The sequence below is a fragment of the Hippoglossus hippoglossus genome, chromosome 1 (assembly GCF_009819705.1).
Source record: "Hippoglossus hippoglossus isolate fHipHip1 chromosome 1, fHipHip1.pri, whole genome shotgun sequence".
In the NCBI taxonomy this organism is placed as follows: domain Eukaryota; kingdom Metazoa; phylum Chordata; class Actinopteri; order Pleuronectiformes; family Pleuronectidae; genus Hippoglossus; species Hippoglossus hippoglossus.
Window position 1 is genome coordinate 14,676,858 of NC_047151.1, and position 20,390 is coordinate 14,697,247.

General features: G+C 40.8%; 4 protein-coding genes across 4 annotated transcripts; all 4 read left to right on the top strand.

Annotated features, from left to right (window-relative positions):
• Positions 1-2,026: 2,026 nt before the first annotated feature.
• On the top strand, positions 2,027-3,354 carry LOC117772915 (sialidase-4-like). The gene is made up of 2 exons (XM_034604888.1): positions 2,027-2,257; positions 2,377-3,354. The coding sequence occupies exons 1-2, from the start codon at positions 2,027-2,029 to the stop codon at positions 3,352-3,354; spliced, it is 1,209 nt and encodes a 402-aa protein (XP_034460779.1).
• A 1,975-nt stretch (positions 3,355-5,329) lies between these two features.
• LOC117771678 (sialidase-3-like) lies at positions 5,330-6,675 on the top strand. Its single transcript, XM_034602356.1, is given in 2 exon segments — positions 5,330-5,608; positions 5,728-6,675. Coding segments are annotated over 2 exon segments (1,173 nt in total). The 5' UTR covers positions 5,330-5,383.
• Positions 6,676-9,544: 2,869 nt separating this feature from the next.
• LOC117771706 (sialidase-4-like) lies at positions 9,545-11,650 on the top strand. Its single transcript, XM_034602392.1, has 2 exons — positions 9,545-9,832; positions 9,952-11,650. Exons 1-2 carry the CDS (start codon positions 9,614-9,616, stop codon positions 10,894-10,896), a joined length of 1,164 nt encoding a protein of 387 aa, XP_034458283.1. The 5' UTR covers positions 9,545-9,613; the 3' UTR covers positions 10,897-11,650.
• Positions 11,651-13,218: 1,568 nt separating this feature from the next.
• On the top strand, positions 13,219-14,870 carry LOC117771697 (sialidase-4-like). The gene is made up of 2 exons (XM_034602379.1): positions 13,219-13,500; positions 13,620-14,870. Exons 1-2 carry the CDS (start codon positions 13,282-13,284, stop codon positions 14,562-14,564), a joined length of 1,164 nt encoding a protein of 387 aa, XP_034458270.1. The 5' UTR covers positions 13,219-13,281; the 3' UTR covers positions 14,565-14,870.
• The last annotated feature ends 5,520 nt before the right edge of the window (positions 14,871-20,390 follow it).

The window sequence follows — 20,390 nt, forward strand, 5'->3', positions numbered from 1 at the left end:
GAAGATGGAGACAAGATGGCGTCTAAAGCCGTGGTGTCGGGTTACGAAATCAAAAATGGCGTACAAGTTACACGTGGTGTGTGTGTATACGAAATCCAAAATGGCGTACAAATTACACGTGGTGTCGGGTTACAAAATGGCGATGCACCATGTGGTTTGGCCACAAGGGAATGGTGGACAAAGGTTACCTTGATCTATCTCGTGGTTCAAAGCGCCGAATGGCGTCGAGATGCGATCGCACTATCTAGATTCTAGAATGTATATAAGACGTGAAGTGCGGGGATGCAGTTCGGACGTGCATGCAGGCGGATTTAGGAGAGAAGAGAGAGAGGAAGGAAAAGTTATACACTAATTTATCAGAGGAGATCTCAAACACCGCCAGAGACAGCTTTGCGGGAACTCTACCACTCGGTACCCAAGCGAACGAACTAAGATCCGTTCCGCTGTGTACCGATCTTTTAATAGGTTAGAATCTCCGTAAAGTCGGTCTGACGGTAACACAACGCGGTGACGTAGCCGGAAATGCCGAATACGTCGCGACGCGCGGGCACAATGTAGATAGAATTAGACACAGCGGTCTCACACAAATGTACGCTCAAATAGTAACACACTAATAATTAAACTAGTCTCTGCCCAGACATAAGCCTCTTACTTGTCGATGTTCCGCGGTTGGTTCGTGCGCGAGCGGCGCGTTCCGGGAAGACGAGTGGATTTGGTTCGTGGCCGTCGGAAACAGTGATCAGCTGCTTCGTGTGATGGCAGCGGGGCAAAGCTGCGGCCGGAAAGTGGAGAGAAATCGGTCTCGTTCTCCGTGGCGAAAAGTCTCAATGCCTTGGCGAATATAAACTTGCTCTTCTGCAGGGATGAATAGCGGCGGAGCAGCTATGATTTGTGGGAGCGGAGGAAAAGTCTGTGGGTAACTCGGCCGGCGAGTATTCGACTTTTGCTGTGGTCCTTTCAGAGTAAAGTTCACGTGAAAAATTAAAAGAGGTTGAATGAACTTTAAAGGAGAAAAAAAATATAAAAACTACAAACGTTTGTGGTTGCTCCCTTAAGTGTCTGGATCATCTGGAGGGAACCTGGAGAGGTTCTGGTCCTATCTTCAGTGCACGGGGAATGAGCCCTGATTTGGGGGAGCTCTCGGTATTTATTACCTGAGAATTGTCCGGCCTCCCTCCTGGAGAGGGCCGGGGGTCTTGTTGGCTCTCGGCCAATAGAAGGCCCAAGTTGACCTCAGGCCCCGGTCAAGACAACATGGCTGCTCTGTCGAATCTCGGGAGGGTTGTCTCCTGAGAGAGCAAAACTCTAGACAGGGCTTTGAAAAGCACACGCAGGCCTCATTTACGACCCTTTGTCTAGGCTCGATCCCCAACACTGGTGAAACGCTCCTGACCCGACATCATGCCATGGTCCGTGAGAGAGTGGCACACTGAGACTTATATGTGGGTCTAATGTACCCCCCTTGATTTCAATTGGAATCAGGTGTGGGTCTAAATGACCCCACAGAGCACCACAGCGCCCCCTCTGGGGGTCTAAATGACCCCTCCCATGACAATCGAGAATGACAATCCCTTGGTCTCAATTACCCCAGGAGAATTGGATAATGACAATCCTTGGGTCAACCTAACCCTAACTCTGACCGGCCAGTGCTTGCGTATGATCACACGCACGCACTCACGCACGCACACACACACACACACAGACACACACAGACACACACACACTCTGGGTCAATCCGACGCAGGAACAACACGAGGGTTAATACTTCTCAGGCATAATTCTAGTGACACAGTGTTAGAAAAGTAAATAATCTTTTTGATGAATAGAAAGAAACTTTCAAATAGCTTTTGGCTCTGCTCCAGCTGGGGAACTTCCTTCATCTTCATTTATCATCAGTTGACACCTTCATCAAGACCCCTCCCTCCCTCTATAAATGCAGCAGCAGACTTTGGTGATTGTGGAGAGACACACATTACGAGTCTGTCTTTTCTCTTTAGAGTGACTGTTTTATACGTGTAAACCCACCATGGGAAATACATGTGTAAAGCCATCGGAAAACCAACTTCAGGAGCAGCTTGTCTTTGACTATCAGGATGGATGTGTGTACAGGATTCCTGCTCTTTGCTACAACAGAAACATTCAAACTCTTCTCGCCTTTGCAGAGAAGTGGAAGACTTTGAGTGATTCCGATGCTGAAAAGCTGGTGATGAAAACAGCAAAGGTGAAGGAGGACGACACTAATGGGAGACAGATTCATGTAATTGTCTCACAAGCATTCTGTTTTTCTAATGGCTGAAATACATGAGAATATTCAGAACTAGATTGACTTTTATTTTATTATTTTATTTACACACCTCTGAATTGTGTCTTTTCTAGTGGACGGAGCTAAAAGAAGTGAAAAATGCACTTCTTTCTGGACACTGTACCATGAACCCCTGCCCAGTGTATGATGAGAAAGAAAAGACACTGTACCTGTTTTTCAACTGTGTTGAAAATAGTGTCGAAGAAATATGGCAGATAAATAATTGCTGCAACAAGGCTCGACTCTGCTACATCACCACCACCGATGATGGTGAAAACTGGAGCGTGCTGACAGATTTGACTCCACAGCTGCAGGAAATCGGTGGCTGGGCCACATTTGCTGTCGGGCCAGGCCATGGTCTTCAAACAAATAGCGGCAGGTTGATTGTTCCTGTCTACGCTTATCCAAATAAGCCAGGCTCCTGCGCCTCTACTTCATATGCACTCGCCCTGTACGCTGATCATCCATACACAGAGTGGCAGTTTGGCAACATGCTTGAAACCGAATCAGGTGAATGTCAAATGGCAGACCTCTTAGATGACGAAGGCAACTATGTTGTCTACTGCAACGCCCGTAGTACGAGTGGCCATCAAGTGGAAGCTGTCAGTGTAAACGTGGGTGTCGATTTTGCCAAACAGACCGGCAGTGAGGGGAGTGAGAAGATTGTTGAAACGGGTAAAGGTTGTCAGGGTAGTGTGGTCTCCTTTCCAGCTGATGGTAAAGATGCAGATAAGAAGGATGAACACAACAGCAGCAACACCTGGCGGCTCTACACCCACCCAACCCATGTGGAAGACAGGGTTAATTTAGGAGTGTATCTGAACAAACCCCCAAAGGATCCAAACAATTGGAGCAAATCCTTGATCATTAACAGTGGAACCAGTGGTTACTCAGACCTGGCTTATATTGGTAAGGGTTGGTTTGTGTGTCTAATGGAGCGTGGGGAGGGAAAAGAACTGAACCAGATATCTTCTGTGATGTTTAGCTACAGCCAGGTCGAGGAAGACATTGGACAGTACTGTTGTTGTAGCCCACAAAACATTGAGACTTAAGAGACTTCAGAGACTCGATAGAAATAATGACTATTAAGTGAGGAGATCATAATCAAAGCTTTTTTTATTAAAACGATTAAGTGCCACTATATTTTAAAAGAGCTGCTTGCATTTAGATTTTGTTTTGAAAATGATGTGGCATTGACACCCTTGTTTATAATGTTCTTCTCTAGTGTAATTCTTCTTTTGTTTCCCGAAATGAAAAGAGAAAAATGTAAGAGCTGTTGTGACTAGTGTTTTTAATAAATGTAGGATTGATCATTTGTTTCTGAAACCTTTTTATTTTTTAAAGTTTTGTCTGTGGCCCTCACAGGACTGTAATAAAAATGACCAATCATTTCATTCAGAAATAGAAAATAAAATGATTGGCTGGTGTTCCTGTCTGTCGCTCACCGACCTGCCTGCCTGCCCGTGCTCTCACTCTTCATAACTGCAGTCTTCAGCTGGCGAGACAAACATCACTGAAGTAGAGACGACTGCTGACTAAGACCTAGCTTCATAAGGGTTTGTTTGCATGTGTAATGGAGTGTGGGGAGAAGAAAGAAATTAAGCAGATAGCCTCGTTGGTTTGTATCGACAACATGTGAAAACTTCTCTGTCTTTACAAACCATGACAATTGTGCAAATGTACAAAATAATGTGATTTCATTGAAGAGCAGAATGTTTCCAAAATAAAAACGAATTAAAAGTTCCTTTTTCAGAAATGAATGTGTTTGTAAGTGGTTTACAGTAAAAATTGTTCCTTTGCAGGATTTCCACCCACAGGAAACAGATGATCTGCCAAAAACTAAATCAGCAGGAAACTTATTTTTTCCTGTTACCAATATCAATACAACACTGACTCCTGTCAAATGAAATGAAAGTCCATCACATCACTCATTTGTTAAACATAACTATAGTCACGTAAACCTTTTTTTTCTCAGCAGACATTGAGTCAGCTGGATATTATATTTTTGTAATAATAAATATTTAAATATAAATATATTTTTAGTATATTGTAGGTTATGTTTTTTTCTTGTGTTGTTCATCTGTCTTTCAGTTAGCAGGAATACGCAAAGACAACTTGATGGATTATTTGTTTGATTATTGTGTTTTCGGACTTTTTGAAAGATTTCCCAAAGAATGATGAATGGATCTAAATTAAAAGAATCAGGCATATTTGTTGCAGCTTCACTGAATTTCAGTTGACTCTCTAGCCTTGGCAGAGGTATGTGCTCTTTTGAGCCATCAAGATTTAAGCTATCAAGTATGCAATTAAGAACTTTTAAAATATGTAATTAAATGCAATCAGGTGTAGCTGGGCCAACTTTCTGATAAACTCTCTTTCCAACGTGTCACTCAGTTAAATCTGGGAGAATAGCTGTTGGAGAACCTGTTCTCTGGTGAAACGCTCCTGACGCGACATCGTGCCATGGTCCGTGAGAGAGTGGCACACTGAGACTTATATGTGGGTCTAATGTACCCCCCTTGATTTCAATTGGAATCAGGTGTGGGTCTAAATGACCCCACAGAGCACCACAGCGCCCCCTCTGGGGGTCTAAATGACCCCTCCCATGACAATCGAGAATGACAATCCCTTGGTCTCAATTACTCCAGGAGAATTGGATAATGACAATCCTTAGGTCACCCTAACCCTAACTCTGACCGGCCAGTGCTTGCGTATGACCACACGCACGCACTCACGCACGCACACACACACACACAGACACACACAGACACACACACACTCTGGGTCAATCCGACCCAGGAACAACACGAGGGTTAATACTTCTCAGGCATAATTCTATTGACACAGTGTTAGAAAAGTAAAGAATCTTTTTGATGAATAGAAAGAAACTTTCAAATAGCTTTTGGCTCTGCTCCAGCTGGGGAACTTCCTTCATCTTCATTTATCATCAGTTGACACCTTCATCAAGACCCCTCCCTCCCTCTATAAATGCAGCAGCACACTTTGGTGATTGTGGAGAGACACACATTACGAGTCTGTCTTTTCTCTTTAGAGTGACTGTTTTATACGTGTAAACCCACCATGGGAAATACATGTGTAAAACCATCGGAAAACCAACTTCAGGAGCAGCTTGTCTTTGACTATCAGGATGGATGTGTGTACAGGATTCCTGCTCTTTGCTACAACAGAAACAATCAAACTCTTCTCGCCTTTGCAGAGAAGTGGAAGACTTTGAGTGATTCTGATGCTGAAAAGCTGGTGATGGAAACAGGAAAGCTGAAGGAGGACGACCCTAATGAGATTCAGGTAATTGTCTCACAAGCATTCTTTTTTTCTAATGGCTGAAATACATGAGAATATTCAGAACTAGATTGACTTTTATTTTATTATTTTATTTACACACCTCTGAATTGTGTCTTTTCTAGTGGACGGAGCTAAAAGAAGTGAAAAATGCACTTCGTTCTGGACACCGTACCATGAGCCCCTGCCCAGTGTATGATGAGAAGAATAACAAACTGTACCTGTTTTTCATCTGTGTTGAAAATGGTTACTCAGAAATATGGCAAAAAACATCTGGCTGCAACAAGGCTCGGCTCTGATACATCACCACCGAAAATGATGGTGAAAAGTGGAGCGCGCTGACAGATTTAACAGATTTGAAGCACTGTGAAATCTGTTGCTGTGCCACATTTGCTGTCGGGCCGGGCCATGGTCTTCAAACACAGAGCGGCAGGTTGATTGTTCCTGTCTACGCTTATCCAAATAAGCCAGGCTCCTGCGCCTTTACTTCATATGCACTCGCCCTGTACGCTGATCATCCAGACACAGAGTGGCAGTTTTGCAACATGCTTGAAACCGAATCAGGTGAATGTCAAATGGCAGAGCTCTTAGATGACAAAGGCAACCCTGTTGTCTACTGCAACGCCCGTAGTACGAAGGGCCATCGAGTGGAAGCTGTCAGTCAGAACGAGGGTGTTGATTTTGCCAAACAGACCGGCAGTAAGGAGAGTGAGAAGCTTGTTGAAACAGCTTCAGGTTGTCAGGGTAGTGTGGTCTCCTTTCCAGCTCAAAGTGAAGATGCAGATACTAAGGATGAACACAACAGCAACAAAACCTGGCTGCTCTTCACCCACCCAACCGATGTGGGAAAAAGGGTTAATTTAGGAGTGTATCTGAACAAATCCCCACAGGATCCAAAAAAATGGAGCGAACCCTGGATCATTAACAGTGGAACCAGTGGTTACTCAGACCTGGCTTATATTGGTAAGGGTTGGTTTGTGTGTCTTATGGAGCGTGGGGAGGGAAAAGAACTGAACCAGATATCTTCTGTGATGTTTAGCTACAGCCAGGTCGAGGAAGGCATTGGACAGTGATGTTAATTTCAGTACTGTTGTTATAGCCTACAAAACATTGAGACTTGTGGTGGCAATTTCTGTTTAATAATACACACATAACATTGTCTCTCGGAAAGTTCAATTCTAACACCTGCAGGTGGGCTCACCCCACACAGCCACCTATTGTAACGTGTATAGAATGAGCCCAGAGCATAGGAGAATCACTTCACTTATACAATCACAAGCCCCTCCCTGCGAGGAGCAAAAAGTATTCTTCAGCCTCTTGATCTCTGACCAGGGTGGGCAGAGTTCCTGTCTCAGATCTCCGTCCCAGACCCCTGGTGTGACTTCTGGTATGAGACAATCTGTCTCCGAGATCCCCTATCTTCATTTACAACATCAAAAGACCCCAGTCCTGTATACAATGCAGAGTTCCCCTCACCCATCTCTATCAGACACACTAAGTAACCCCTGCTGTGACCATTTGCTAAGTCACACATGTAGGGGCCATAAACACTTATAGTCCCCTCTGCAACTCTTGTAAGTCACAGAAACACATTTGTTATCTACTTCTTCTAAATACATATCTGTTCTTCTATTAAACATTACACAAATGCAAAATCTGCCATTACAGACTCAAGAAACTTCAGAGGCTCGATAGATATAATGACTATTAAGTGAGGAGATCATAATCAAAGCTTTTTTTATTAAAACGATTCAGTGCCACTATATTTTAAAAGAGCTGCTTGCATTTGGATTTTGTTTTGAAAATGATGTGGCATTGACAATTTTGTTTATAATGTTCTTCTCTAGTGTAATTCTTCTTTTTTTCCGAAATGCAAAGAGAGAAAATGTAAGAGCTGTTGTGACTTGTGTTTTTAATAAATGTAGGATTGATCATTTGTTTCTGAAACCTTTTTATTTTTTAAAGTTTTGTCTGTGGCCCTCACAGGACTGTAATAAAAATGACCAATCATTTCATTCAGAAATAGAAAATAAAATGATTGGCTGGTGTTCCTGTCTGTCGCTCACCGACCTGCCTGCCTGCCCGTGCTCTCACTCTTCATAACTGCAGTCTTCAGCTGGCGAGACAAACATCACTGAAGTAGAGACGACTGCTGACTAAGACCTAGCTTCATAAGGGTTTGTTTGCATGTGTAATGGAGTGTGGGGAGAAGAAAGAAATTAAGCAGATAGCCTCGTTGGTTTGTATCGACAACATGTGAAAACGTCTCTGTCTTTACAAACCATGACAATTGTGCAAATGTACAAAATAATGTGATTTCATTGAAGAGCAGAATGTTTCCAATGTAAAAACTAATTAAAAGTTCCTATTTCAGAAATGAATGTGTTTGTAAGTGGTTTACAGTAAAAAATGTTCCTTTGCAGGATTTCCACCCACAGGAAACAGATGATCTGCCAAAAACTAAATCAGCAGGAAACCTATTTTTTCCTGTTACCAATATCAATACAACACTGACTCCTGTCAAATGAAATGAAAGTCACTCACATCACTCATTTGTTAAACATAACTATAGTCACGTAGACTTTTTTTTTCTCAGCAGACATTGAGTTTAACCAGCTGGATATTATATTTTTGTAATAATAAATATTTAAATATAAATATATTTTTAGTATATTGTAGGTTATGTTTTTTTCTTGTGTTGTTCATCTGTGTTTCAGTTAGCAGGAATACGCAAAGACAACTTGATGGATTATTTGTTTGATTATTGTGTTTTCTGACTTTTTGAAAATTTCCCAAAGAATGATGAATGGATCTAAATTAAAAGAATCAGGCATATTTGTTGCAGCTTAACTGAATTTCAGTTGACTCTCTAGCCTTGGCAGAGGTATGTGCTCTTTTGAGCCATCAAGATATAAGCTATCAAGTATGCAATTAAGAACTTTTAAAATATGTAATTAAATGTAATCAGGTGTAGCTGGGCCAACTTTCTGATAAACTCTCTTTCCAACGTGTTACTCAGTTAAATCTACTTTTTAAATATTGATATGTTGTTGATGAATGGATTTTAGACTCTGGTCTAACAGTGTCTGGGTCTCACAGTCACAGTGAGACCTCAGAGAGTCCCTTTGGCTGCTCTGGATACATTATCAGCTCATGGGAGACTCTGCTGTGTCAGTGTCATCTGTCTATTCCTGGTTCTGAGGCCTAAGGACTTCCTCTTTCTTCTAAATATTTACACTCCACTCCAACCTGCCACTGAGTTCAAGCTCATCTCAGGGGCTGTGCTCACTTTTCTCTGTCCGACTTTATTGTTCCACACTCAATGGAGATACACAGAGATTTTGGAAACAAGTGTGTAAGTGTGCTATAATTGAATGAAGTTCAAACATGACTGAGCATGAAAGGAAAAGCCAACAGCTCCCTGGAGGGTTGTTTGAGTGGAAGGCAGCTGTTTGCATATGGAAGAATATCTGATACGACCAACATCATTTTCCTCAACACATTTGAGGGATAAATGTATCTAGTGCAAAACAGTCAATATTGTAAAACTGAATGTACTTCTTACATATATTACTACTGCAAAATGAGTTGTTGATAGACTGAAGTAAACACTGTGACACCTTCATGTTTCAGAAAGTTGAGATACTTGAATAAGAGGTCAATTTATTATAACCCGAAGAATATGTTTCACCACTTGTAAGGGTTGTTAGGCATTGATGTGCTTAACAGGTGAACACAGGATAGAACTTAATACTTCTCAGGCATAATTCTAGTGACACAGTGTTAGAAAAGTAAAGAATCTTTTTGATAAATAGAAAGAAACTTTCAAATAGCTTTTGGCTCTGCTCCAGCTGGGGAACTTCCTTCATCTTCATCATCAGCTGACACCTTAATCAAGACCCCTCCCTCCCTCTATAAATGCAGCAGCAGACTTTGGTGATTGTGGAGAGACACACATTACGAGTCTGTCTTTTGTCTTTAGAGTGACTGTTTTATACGTGTAAACCCACCATGGAAATTGGAATTTTAAAGGACAACCAACTTCAGGAGCAGCCTGTCTTTGACTATCAGGATGGATGTGTGTACAGGATTCCTGCTCTTTTCTACAACAGAAACAGTCAAACTCTTCTCGCCTTTGCAGAGAAGCGGAAGACTTTGAAGGATTCCGATACTGAAAAGCTGGTGATGAAAACAGGAAAGCTGAAGGAGGACGACACTAATGAGATTCAGGTAATTGTCTCACAAGCATTCTTTTTTTCTAATGGCTGAAATACATGTGAATATTCAGAACTAGATTGACTTTTATTTTATTATTTTATTTACACACCTCTGAATTGTGTCTTTTGTAGTGGTCGGAGCTAAAAGAAGTGAAAAATGCACTTCTTTCTGGACACCGTACCATGAACCCCTGCCCAGTGTATGAGGAGAAAGAAAATACACTGTACCTGTTTTTCATCTGTGTTGAAAATGGTTCCGAAGAAATGTGTCAGATAAAATCTGGCTGCAACAAGGCTCGGCTCTGCTACATCACCACCACCGATGATGGTGAAAACTGGAGCGCGCTGACAGATTTGACTCCAAAGCTGCACGAAATCCGTGGCTGGGCCACATTTGCTGTCGGGCCGGGCCATGGTCTTCAAACACAGAGCGGCAGGTTGATTTTTCCTGTCTACGCTTATCCAAATAAGCCAGGCTCCTGCGCCTCTACTTCATATGCACTAGCCCTGTACGCTGATCATCCATACACAGAGTGGAAGTTTGGCAACATGCCTGAAACCGAATCAGGTGAATGTCAAATGGCAGAGCTCTTAGATGACGAAGGCAACTATGTTGTCTACTGCAACGCCCGTAGTACGAAGGGCCATCGAGTGGAAGCTGTCAGTCAGAACGAGGGTGTCGATTTTGCCAAACAGACCGGCAGTGAGGGGAGTGAGAAGCTTGTTGAAACGGGTGACGGTTGTCAGGGTAGTGTGGTCTCCTTTCCAGCTCAAAGTGAAGATGCAGATACGAAGGCTGAACACAACAGCAACAACACCTGGCTGCTCTTCACCCACCCAACCCATGTGAAAGACAGGGTTGATTTAGGAGTGTATCTGAACAAATCCCCACAGGATCCAGACAAATGGAGCAAACCCTGTAAAATTAAGGAGGGAACCAGTGGTTACTCAGACCTGGCTTATGTTGGTAAGGGTTGGTTTGTGTGTCTTATGGAGCGTGGGGAGGGAAAAGAACTGAACCAGATATCTTCTGTGATGTTTAGCTGCAGCCAGGTCGAGCAAGGCATTGGACAGTGATGTTAATTTCAGTACTGTTGTTATAGCCTACAAAACATTGAGACTCAAGAGACTTCAGAGGCTCGATAGATATAATGACTATTAAGTGAGGAGATCATAATCAAAGCTTTTTTTATTAAAACGATTAAGTGCCACTATATTTTAAAAGAGCTGCTTGCATTTGGATTTTGTTTTGAAAAGGATGTGGCATTGACAATTTTGTTTATAATGTTCTTCTGTAGTGTAATTCTTCTTTTTTCCCGAAATGAAAAGAGAAAAATGTAAAAGCTGTTGTGACTTGTGTTTTTAATAAATGTAGGATTGATCATTTGTTTCTGAAACCTTTTTATTTTTTAAAGTTTTGTCTGTGGCCCTCACAGGACTGTAATAAAAATGACCAATCATTTCATTCAGAAATAGAAAATAAAATGATTGGCTGGTGTTCCTGTCTGTCGCTCACCGACCTGCCTGCCTGCCCGTGCTCTCACTCTTCATAACTGCAGTCTTCAGCTGGCGAGACAAACATCACTGAAGTAGAGACGACTGCTGACTAAGACCTAGCTTCATAAGGGTTTGTTTGCATGTGTAATGGAGTGTGGGGAGAAGAAAGAAATTAAGCAGATAGCCTCGTTGGTTTGTATCGACAACATGTGAAAACTTCTCTGTCTTTACAAACCATGACAATTGTGCAAATGTACAAAATAATGTGATTTCATTGAAGAGCAGAATGTTTCCAATGTAAAAACTAATTAAAAGTTCCTTTTTCAGAAATGAATGTGTTTGTAAGTGGTTTACAGTAAAAATTGTTCCTTTGCAGGATTTCCACCCACAGGAAACAGATGATCTGCCAAAAACTAAATCAGCAGGAAACTTATTTTTTCCTGTTACCAATATCAATACAACACTGACTCCTGTCAAATGAAATGAAAGTCCCTCACATCACTCATTTGTTAAACATAACTATAGTCACGTAAACCTTTTTTTTCTCAGCAGACATTGAGTTTAACCAGCTGGATATTATATTTTTGTAATAATAAATATTTAAATATAAATATATTTTTAGTATATTGTAGGTTATGTTTTTTTCTTGTGTTGTTCATCTGTCTTTCAGTTAGCAGGAATACGCAAAGACAACTTGATGGATTATTTGTTTGATTATTGTGTTTTCTGACTTTTTGAAAAATTTCCCAAAGAATGATGAATGGATCTAAATTAAAAGAATCAGGCATATTTGTTGCAGCTTCACTGAATTTCAGTTGACTCTCTAGCCTTGGCAGAGATTTGTGCTCTTTTGAGCCATCAAGATATAAGCTATCAAGTATGCAATTAAGAACTTTTAAAATATGTAATTAAATGTAATCAGGTGTAGCTGGGCCAAATTTCTGATAAACTCTCTTTCCAACGTGTCACTCAGTTAAATCTACTTTTTAAATATTGATATGTTGTTGATGAATGGATTTTAGACTCTGGTCTAACAGTGTCTGGGTCTCACAGTCACAGTGAGACCTCAGAGAGTCCCTTTGGCTGCTTTGGATACATTATCAGCTCATGGGAGACTCTGCTGTGTCAGTGTCATCTGTCTATTCCTGGTTCTGAGGCCTAAGGACTTCCTCTTTCTTCTAAATATTTACACTCCACTCCAACCTGCCACTGAGTTCAAGCTCATCTCAGGGGCTGTGCTCACTTTTCTCTGTCCGACTTTATTGTTCCACACTCAATGGAGATACACAGAGATTTTGGAAACAAGTGTGTAAGTGTGCTATAATTGAATGAAGTTCAAACATGACTGAGCATGAAAGGAAAAGCCAACAGCTCCCTGGAGGGTTGTTTGAGTGGAAGGCAGCTGTTTGCATATGGAAGAATATCTGATACGACCAACATCATTTTCCTCAACACATTTGAGGGATAAATGTATCTAGTGCAAAACAGTCAATATTGTAAAACTGAATGTACTTCTTACATATATTACTACTGCAAAATGAGTTGTTGATAGACTGAAGTAAACACTGTGACACCTTCATGTTTCAGAAAGTTGAGATACTTGAATAAGAGGTCAATTTATTATAACCCGAAAAATATGTTTCACCACTTGTAAGGGTTGTTAGGCATTGATGTGCTTAACAGGTGAACACAGGATCGAACTTAATACTTCTCAGGCATAATTCTAGTGACACAGTGTTAGAAAAGTAAAGAGTCTTTTTGATAAATAGAAAGAAACTTTCAAATAGCTTTTGGCTCTGCTCCAGCTGGGGAACTTCCTTCATCTTCATCATCAGCTGACACCTTAATCAAGACCCCTCCCTCCCTCTATAAATGCAGCAGCAGACTTTGGTGATTGTGGAGAGACACACATTACGAGTCTGTCTTTTGTCTTTAGAGTGACTGTTTTATACGTGTAAACCAACCATGGAAATTGGAATTTTAAAGGACAACCAACTTCAGGAGCAGCCTGTCTTTGACTATCAGGATGGATGTGTGTACAGGATTCCTGCTCTTTTCTACAACAGAAACAGTCAAACTCTTCTCGCCTTTGCAGAGAAGCGGAAGACTTTGAAGGATTCCGATGCTGAAAAGCTGGTGATGAAAACAGGAAAGCTGAAGGAGGACGACCCTAATGAGATTCAGGTAATTGTCTCACAAGCATTCTTTTTTTCTAATGGCTGAAATACATGTGAATATTCAGAACTAGATTGACTTTTATTTTATTATTTTATTTACACACCTCTGAATTGTGTCTTTTCTAGTGGTCAGCGCTCAAAGAAGTGAAAAATGCACTTCTTCCTGGATACCGTACCATGAACCCCTGCCCAGTGTATGAGGGGAAAGAAAATACACTGTACCTGTTTTTCATCTGTGTTGAAAATGGTTCCGAAGAAATGTGTCAGATAAATTCTGGCTGCAACAAGGCTCGGCTCTGCTACATCACCACCACCGATGATGGTGAAAACTGGAGCGCGCTGACAGATTTGACTCCAAAGCTGCACGAAATCCGTGGCTGGGCCACATTTGCTGTCGGGCCGGGCCATGGTCTTCAAACACAAAGCGGCAGGTTGATTTTTCCTGTCTACGCTTATCCAAATAAGCCAGGCTCCTGCGCTTCTACTTCATATGCACTAGCCCTGTACGCTGATCATCCATACACAGAGTGGAAGTTTGGCAACATGCTTGAAACCGAATCAGGTGAATGTCAAATGGCAGAGCTCTTAGATGACGAAGGCAACTATGTTGTCTACTGCAACGCCCGTAGTACAAAGGGCCATCGAGTGGAAGCTGTCAGTCAGAACGAGGGTGTCGATTTTGCCAAACAGACCGGCAGTAAGGAGAGTGAGAAGCTTGTTGAAACGGGTGACGGTTGTCAGGGTAGTGTGGTCTCCTTTCCAGCTCAAAGTGAAGATGCAGATACGAAGGCTGAACACAACAGCAACAACACCTGGCGGCTCTACACCCACCCAACCCATGTGGGAAACAGGGTTGATTTAGGAGTGTATCTGAACAAATCCCCACAGGATCCAGACAAATGGAGCAAACCCTGTAAAATTAAGGAGGGAACCAGTGGTTACTCAGACCTGGCTTATATTGGTAAGGGTTGGTTTGTGTGTCTTATGGAGCGTGGGGAGGGAAAAGAACTGAACCAGATATCTTCTGTGATGTTTAGCTGCAGCCAGGTTGAGCAAGGCATTGGACAGTGATGTTAATTTCAGTACTGTTGTTATAGCCTACAAAACATTGAGACTCAAGAGACTTCAGAGGCTCGATAGATATAATGACTATTAAGTGAGGAGATCATAATCAAAGCTTTTTTTATTAAAACGATTCAGTGCCACTATATTTTAAAAGAGCTGCTTGCATTTGGATTTTGTTTTGAAAATGATTTGGCATTGACAATTTTGTTCATAATGTTCTTCTCTAATGTAATTCTTCTTTTGTTTCCGAAATGAAAAGAGACAAATGTAAGAGCTGTTGTGACTAGTGTTTTTAATAAATGTAGGATTGATCATTTGTTTCTGAAACCTTTTTATTTTTTAAAGTTTTGTCTGTGGCCCTCACAGGACTGTAATAAAAATGACCAATCATTTCATTCAGAAATAGAAAATAAAATGATTGGCTGGTGTTCCTGTCTGTCGCTCACCGACCTGCCTGCCTGCCCGTGCTCTCACTCTTCATAACTGCAGTCTTCAGCTGGCGAGACAAACATCACTGAAGTAGAGACGACTGCTGACTAAGACCTAGCTTCATAAGGGTTTGTTTGCATGTGTAATGGAGTGTGGGGAGAAGAAAGAAATTAAGCAGATAGCCGCGTTGGTTTGTATCGACAACATGTGAAAACTTCTCTGTCTTTACAAACCATGACAATTGTGCAAATGTACAAAATAATGTGATTTCATTGAAGAGCAGAATGTTTCCAATGTAAAAACTAATTAAAAGTTCCTTTTTCAGAAATGAATGTGCTTGTAAGTGGTTTACAGTAAAAATTGTTCCTTTGCAGGATTTCCACCCACAGGAAACAGATGATCTGCCAAAAACTAAATCAGCAGGAAACCTATTTTTCCTGTTACCAATATCAATACAACACTGACTCCTGTCAAATGAAATGAAAGTCCCTCTCATCACTCATTTGTTAAACATAACTATAGTCACGTAAACCTTTTTTTTCTCAGCAGACATTGAGTCAGCTGGATATTATATTTTTTGTAATAATAAATATTTAAATATAAATATATTTTAGTATATTGTATGTCATGTTTTTTTCTTGTGTTGTTCATCTGTCTTTCAGTTAGCAGGAATACGCAAAGACAACTTGATGGATTATTTGTTTGATTATTGTGTTTTCTGACTTTTTGAAAAATTTCCCAAAGAATGATGAATGGATCTAAATTAAAAGAATCAGGCATATTTGTTGCAGCTTCACTGAATTTCAGTTGACTCTCTAGCCTTGGCAGAGGTATGTGCTCTTTTGAGCAATCAAGATATAAGCTATCAACTATGCAATTAAGAACTTTTAAAATATGTAATTAAATGCAATCAGGTGTAGCTGGGCCAACTTTCTGATAAACTCTCTTTCCAACGTGTCACTCATTTAAATCTGCTTTTTAAATATTGATATGTTGTTGATGAATGGATTTTAGACTCTGGTCTAACAGTGTCTGGGTCTCACAGTCACAGTGAGACCTCAGAGAGTCCCTTTGGCTGCTCTGGATACATTATCAGCTCATGGGAGACTCTGCTGTGTCAGTGTCATCTGTCTATTCCTGGTTCTGAGGCCTAACGACTTCCTCTTTCTTCTAAATATTTACACTCCACTCCAACCTGCCACTGAGTTCAAGCTCATCTCATGGGCTGTGCTCACTTTTCTCTGTCTGACTTTATTGTTCCACACTCAATGGAGATACACAGAGATTTTGGAAACAAGTGTGTAAGTGTGCTATAATTGAATGAAGTTCAAACATGACTGAGCATGAAAGGAAAAGCCAACAGCTCCCTGGAGGGTTGTTTGAGTGGAAGGCAGCTGTTTGCATATGGAAGAATATCTGATACCACCAACATCATTTTGAGGGATAAATGTATCTAGAGCAAAACAGTTAATATTGTAAAACTGACTGTACTTCTTACATATATTACTACTGCAAAATGAATTGTTGATAGACTGAAGTAAACACTGTGACACCTTCATGTTTCAGAAAGTTGAGATACTTGAATAAGAGGTCAATTTATTATAACCCGAAAAATATGTTTCACCACTTGTAAGGGTTGTTAGGCATTGATGTGCTTAACAGGTGAACACAGGATCGAACTTAATACTTCTCAGGCATAATTCTAGTGACACAGTGTTAGAAAAGTAAAGAATCTTTTTGATGAATAGAAAGAAACTTTCAAATAGCTTTTGGCTCTGCTCCAGCTGGGGAACTTCCTTCATCTTCATCATCAGCTGACACCTTAATCAAGACCCCTCCCTCCCTCTATAAATGCAGCAGCAGACTTTGGTGATTGTGGAGAGACACACATTACGAGTCTGTCTTTTGTCTTTAGAGTGACTGTTTTATACGTGTAAACCCACCATGGGAAATAAATGTGGAAAACCATCGGAAAACCAACTTCAGCAGAAGCCTGTCTTTGACAATAAGGATGGATGTGTGTACAGGATTCCTGCTCTTTTCTACAACAGAAACAATCAAACTCTTCTCGCCTTTGCAGAGAAGCGGAAGACTTTGAAGGATTCCGATGCTGAAAAGCTGGTGATGAAAACAGGAAAGCTGAAGGAGGACGACACTAATGAGAGACAGATTCAGGTAATTGTCTCACAAGCATTCTGTTTTTCTAATGGCTGAAATACATGTGAATATTCAGAACTAGATTGACTTTTATTTTATTATTTTATTTACACACCTCTGAATTGTGTCTTTTCTAGTGGACGGAGCTCAAAGAAGTGGGAAATGCACTTCTTCCTGGACACCGTACCATGAACCCCTGCCCAGTGTATGATGAGAAGAATAAGAAACTGTACCTGTTTTTCATCTGTGTTGAAAATGGTTACGACGAACTATGGCAGAGAAAAAATAACAGCAACAAGGCTCAGCTCTGCTACATCACCACCACCGATGATGGTGAAAACTGGAGCGCGCTGACAGATTTGACTCCAAAGCTGCAGGAAATTTGTGGCTGGGCCACATTTGCTGTCGGGCCGGGCCATGGTCTTCAAACACAGAGCGGCAGGTTGATTGTTCCTGTCCACGCTTATCCAATTAAACCAGGCTCCTGCGCCTCTACTTCATATGCACTAGCCCTGTACGCTGATCATCCATACACAGAGTGGAAGTTTGGCAACAGGCTTCTAGCCGAATCAGGTGAATGTCAAATGGCAGAGCTCTTAGATGACGAAGGCAACTATGTTGTCTACTGCAACGCCCGTAGTACGAGGGGCCATCGAGTGGAAGATGTCAGTCAGAACGAGGGTGTCAATTTTGCCAACCAGACCGGCAGTGAGGGGAGTGAGAAGCTTGTTGAAACGGCTTCAGGTTGTCAGGGTAGTGTGGTCTCCTTTCCAGCTCAAAGTGAAGATGCAGATGTGAGTAAAAAAGACAACAGCAAAAAAAACCTGGCTGCTCTACACCCACCCAACCCATGTGGAAGACAGGGTTAATTTAGGAGTGTATCTGAACAAATCCCCACAGGATCCAAACAAATGGAGCAAACCCTGGATCATTAAAAGTGGAACCAGTGGTTACTCAGACCTGGCTTATATTGGTAAGGGTTGGTTTGTGTGTCTAATGGAGCGTGGGGAGGGAAAAGAACTGAACCAGATATCTTCTGTGATGTTTAGCTACAGCCAGGTCGAGGAAGGCATTGGACAGTGCTGTTGTTGTAGCCTATAAAACATTGAGACTTAAGAGACTTCAGAGGCTCGATAGATATAATGACTATTAAGTGAGGAGGTCATAATCAAAGCTTTTTTTATTAAAACGATTAAGTGCCACTATATTTTAAAAGAGCTGCTTGCATTTAGATTTTGTTTTGAAAATGATGTGGCATTGACACCCTTGTTTATAATGTTCTTCTCTAGTGTAATTCTTCTTTTGTTTCCGAAATGAAAAGAGAAAAATGTAAGAGCTTTTGTGACTAGTGTTTTTAATAAATGTAGGATTGATCATTTGTTTCTGAAACCTTTTTATTTTTTCAAGTTTTGTCTGTGGCCCTCACAGGACTGTAATAAAAATGACCAATCATTTCATTCAGAAATAGAAAATAAAATGATTGGCTGGTGTTCCTGTCTGTCGCTCACCGACCTGCCTGCCTGCCCGTGCTCTCACTCTTCATAACTGCAGTCTTCAGCTGGCGAGACAAACATCACTGAAGTAGAGATGACTGCTGACTAAGACCTAGCTTCATAAGGGTTTGTTTGCATGTGTAATGGAGTGTGGGGAGAAGAAAGAAATTAAGCAGATAGCCTCGTTGGTTTGTATCGACAACATGTGAAAACTTCTCTGTCTTTACAAACCATGACAATTGTGCAAATGTACAAAATAATGTGATTTCATTGAAGAGCAGAATGTTTCCAATGTAAAAACTAATTAAAAGTTCCTTTTTCAGAAATGAATGTGCTTGTAAGTGGTTTACAGTAAAAAATGTTCCTTTGCAGGATTACCACCCACAGGAAACAGATGATCTGCCAAAAACTAAATCAGCAGGAAACGTATTTTTCCTGTTACCAATATCAATACAACACTGACTCCTGTCAAATGAAATGAAAGTCACTCACATCACTCATTTGTTAAACATAACTATAGTCATGTAGAATTTTACCCACCTTTTTTTTCTCAGCAGACATTGAGTTTAACCAGATGGATATTATATTTTTTGTAATAATAAATATTTAAATATAAATATATTTTAGTATATTGTATGTCATGTTTTTTTCTTGTGTTGTTCATCTGTCTTTCAGTTAGCAGGAATACGCAAAGACAACTTGATGGATTATTTGTTTGATTATTGTGTTTTCTGACTTTTTGAAATATTTCCCAAAGAATGATGAATGGATCTAAATTAAAAGAATCAGGCATATTTGTTGCAGCTTCACTGAATTCCAGTTGACTCTCTAGCCTTGGCAGAGGTATGTGCTCTTTTGAGCCATCAAGATATAAGCTATCAAGTATGCAATTAAGAACTTTTAAAATATGTAATTAAATGCAATCAGGTGTAGCTGGGCCAACTTTCTGATAAACTCTCTTTCCAACGTGTCACTCAGTTTAATTTGCTTTTTAAATATTGATATGTTGTTGATGAATGGATTTTAGACTCTGGTCTAACAGTGTCTGGGTGTCACAGTCACAGTGAGACCTCAGAGAGTCCCTTTGGCTGCTATGGATACATTATCAGCTCATGGGAGACTCTGCTGTGTCAGTGTCATCTGTCTATTCCTGGTTCTGAGGCCTAACGACTTCCTCTTTCTACTAAATATTTACACTCCACTCCAACCTGCCACTGAGTTCAAGCTCATCTCAGGGGCTGTGCTCACTTTTCTCTGTCTGACTTTATTGTTCCACACTCAATGGAGATACACAGAGATTTTGGAAACAAGTGTGTAAGTGTGCTATAATTGAATGAAGTTCAAACATGACTGAGCATGAAAGGAAAAGCCAACAGCTCCCTGGAGGGTTGTTTGAGTGGAAGGCAGCTGTTTGCATATGGAAGAATATCTGATACGACCAAAATCATTTTCCTCAATACATTTGAGGGATAAATGTATCTAGAGCAAAACAGTCAATATTGTAAAACTGACTGTACTTCTTACATATATTACTACTGCAAAATGAGTTGTTGATAGACTGAAGTAAACACTGTGACACCTTCATGTTTCAGAAAGTTGAGATACTTGAATAAGAGGTAAATTTATTATAACCCGAAAAATATGTTTCACCACTTGCAAGGGTTGTTAGGCATAGATGTGCTTAACAGGTGAACACAGGATCGAACTTAATACTTCTCAGGCATAATTCTAGTGACACAGTGTTAGAAAAGTA

Bases quoted from the DNA above. Each gene is read 5' to 3' on its own strand.
- LOC117772915 (XM_034604888.1), top strand. From the start codon at position 2,027: ATGGGAAATACATGTGTAAAGCCATCGGAAAACCAACTTCAGGAGCAG. The intron at 2,258-2,376 runs GTAATTGTCTCA...TGTCTTTTCTAG, and splicing joins CTAATGGGAGACAGATTCAT to TGGACGGAGCTAAAAGAAGT.
- LOC117771706 (XM_034602392.1), top strand. From the start codon at position 9,614: ATGGAAATTGGAATTTTAAAGGACAACCAACTTCAGGAGCAGCCTGTC. The intron at 9,833-9,951 runs GTAATTGTCTCA...TGTCTTTTGTAG, and splicing joins ACGACACTAATGAGATTCAG to TGGTCGGAGCTAAAAGAAGT.
- LOC117771697 (XM_034602379.1), top strand. From the start codon at position 13,282: ATGGAAATTGGAATTTTAAAGGACAACCAACTTCAGGAGCAGCCTGTC. The intron at 13,501-13,619 runs GTAATTGTCTCA...TGTCTTTTCTAG, and splicing joins ACGACCCTAATGAGATTCAG to TGGTCAGCGCTCAAAGAAGT.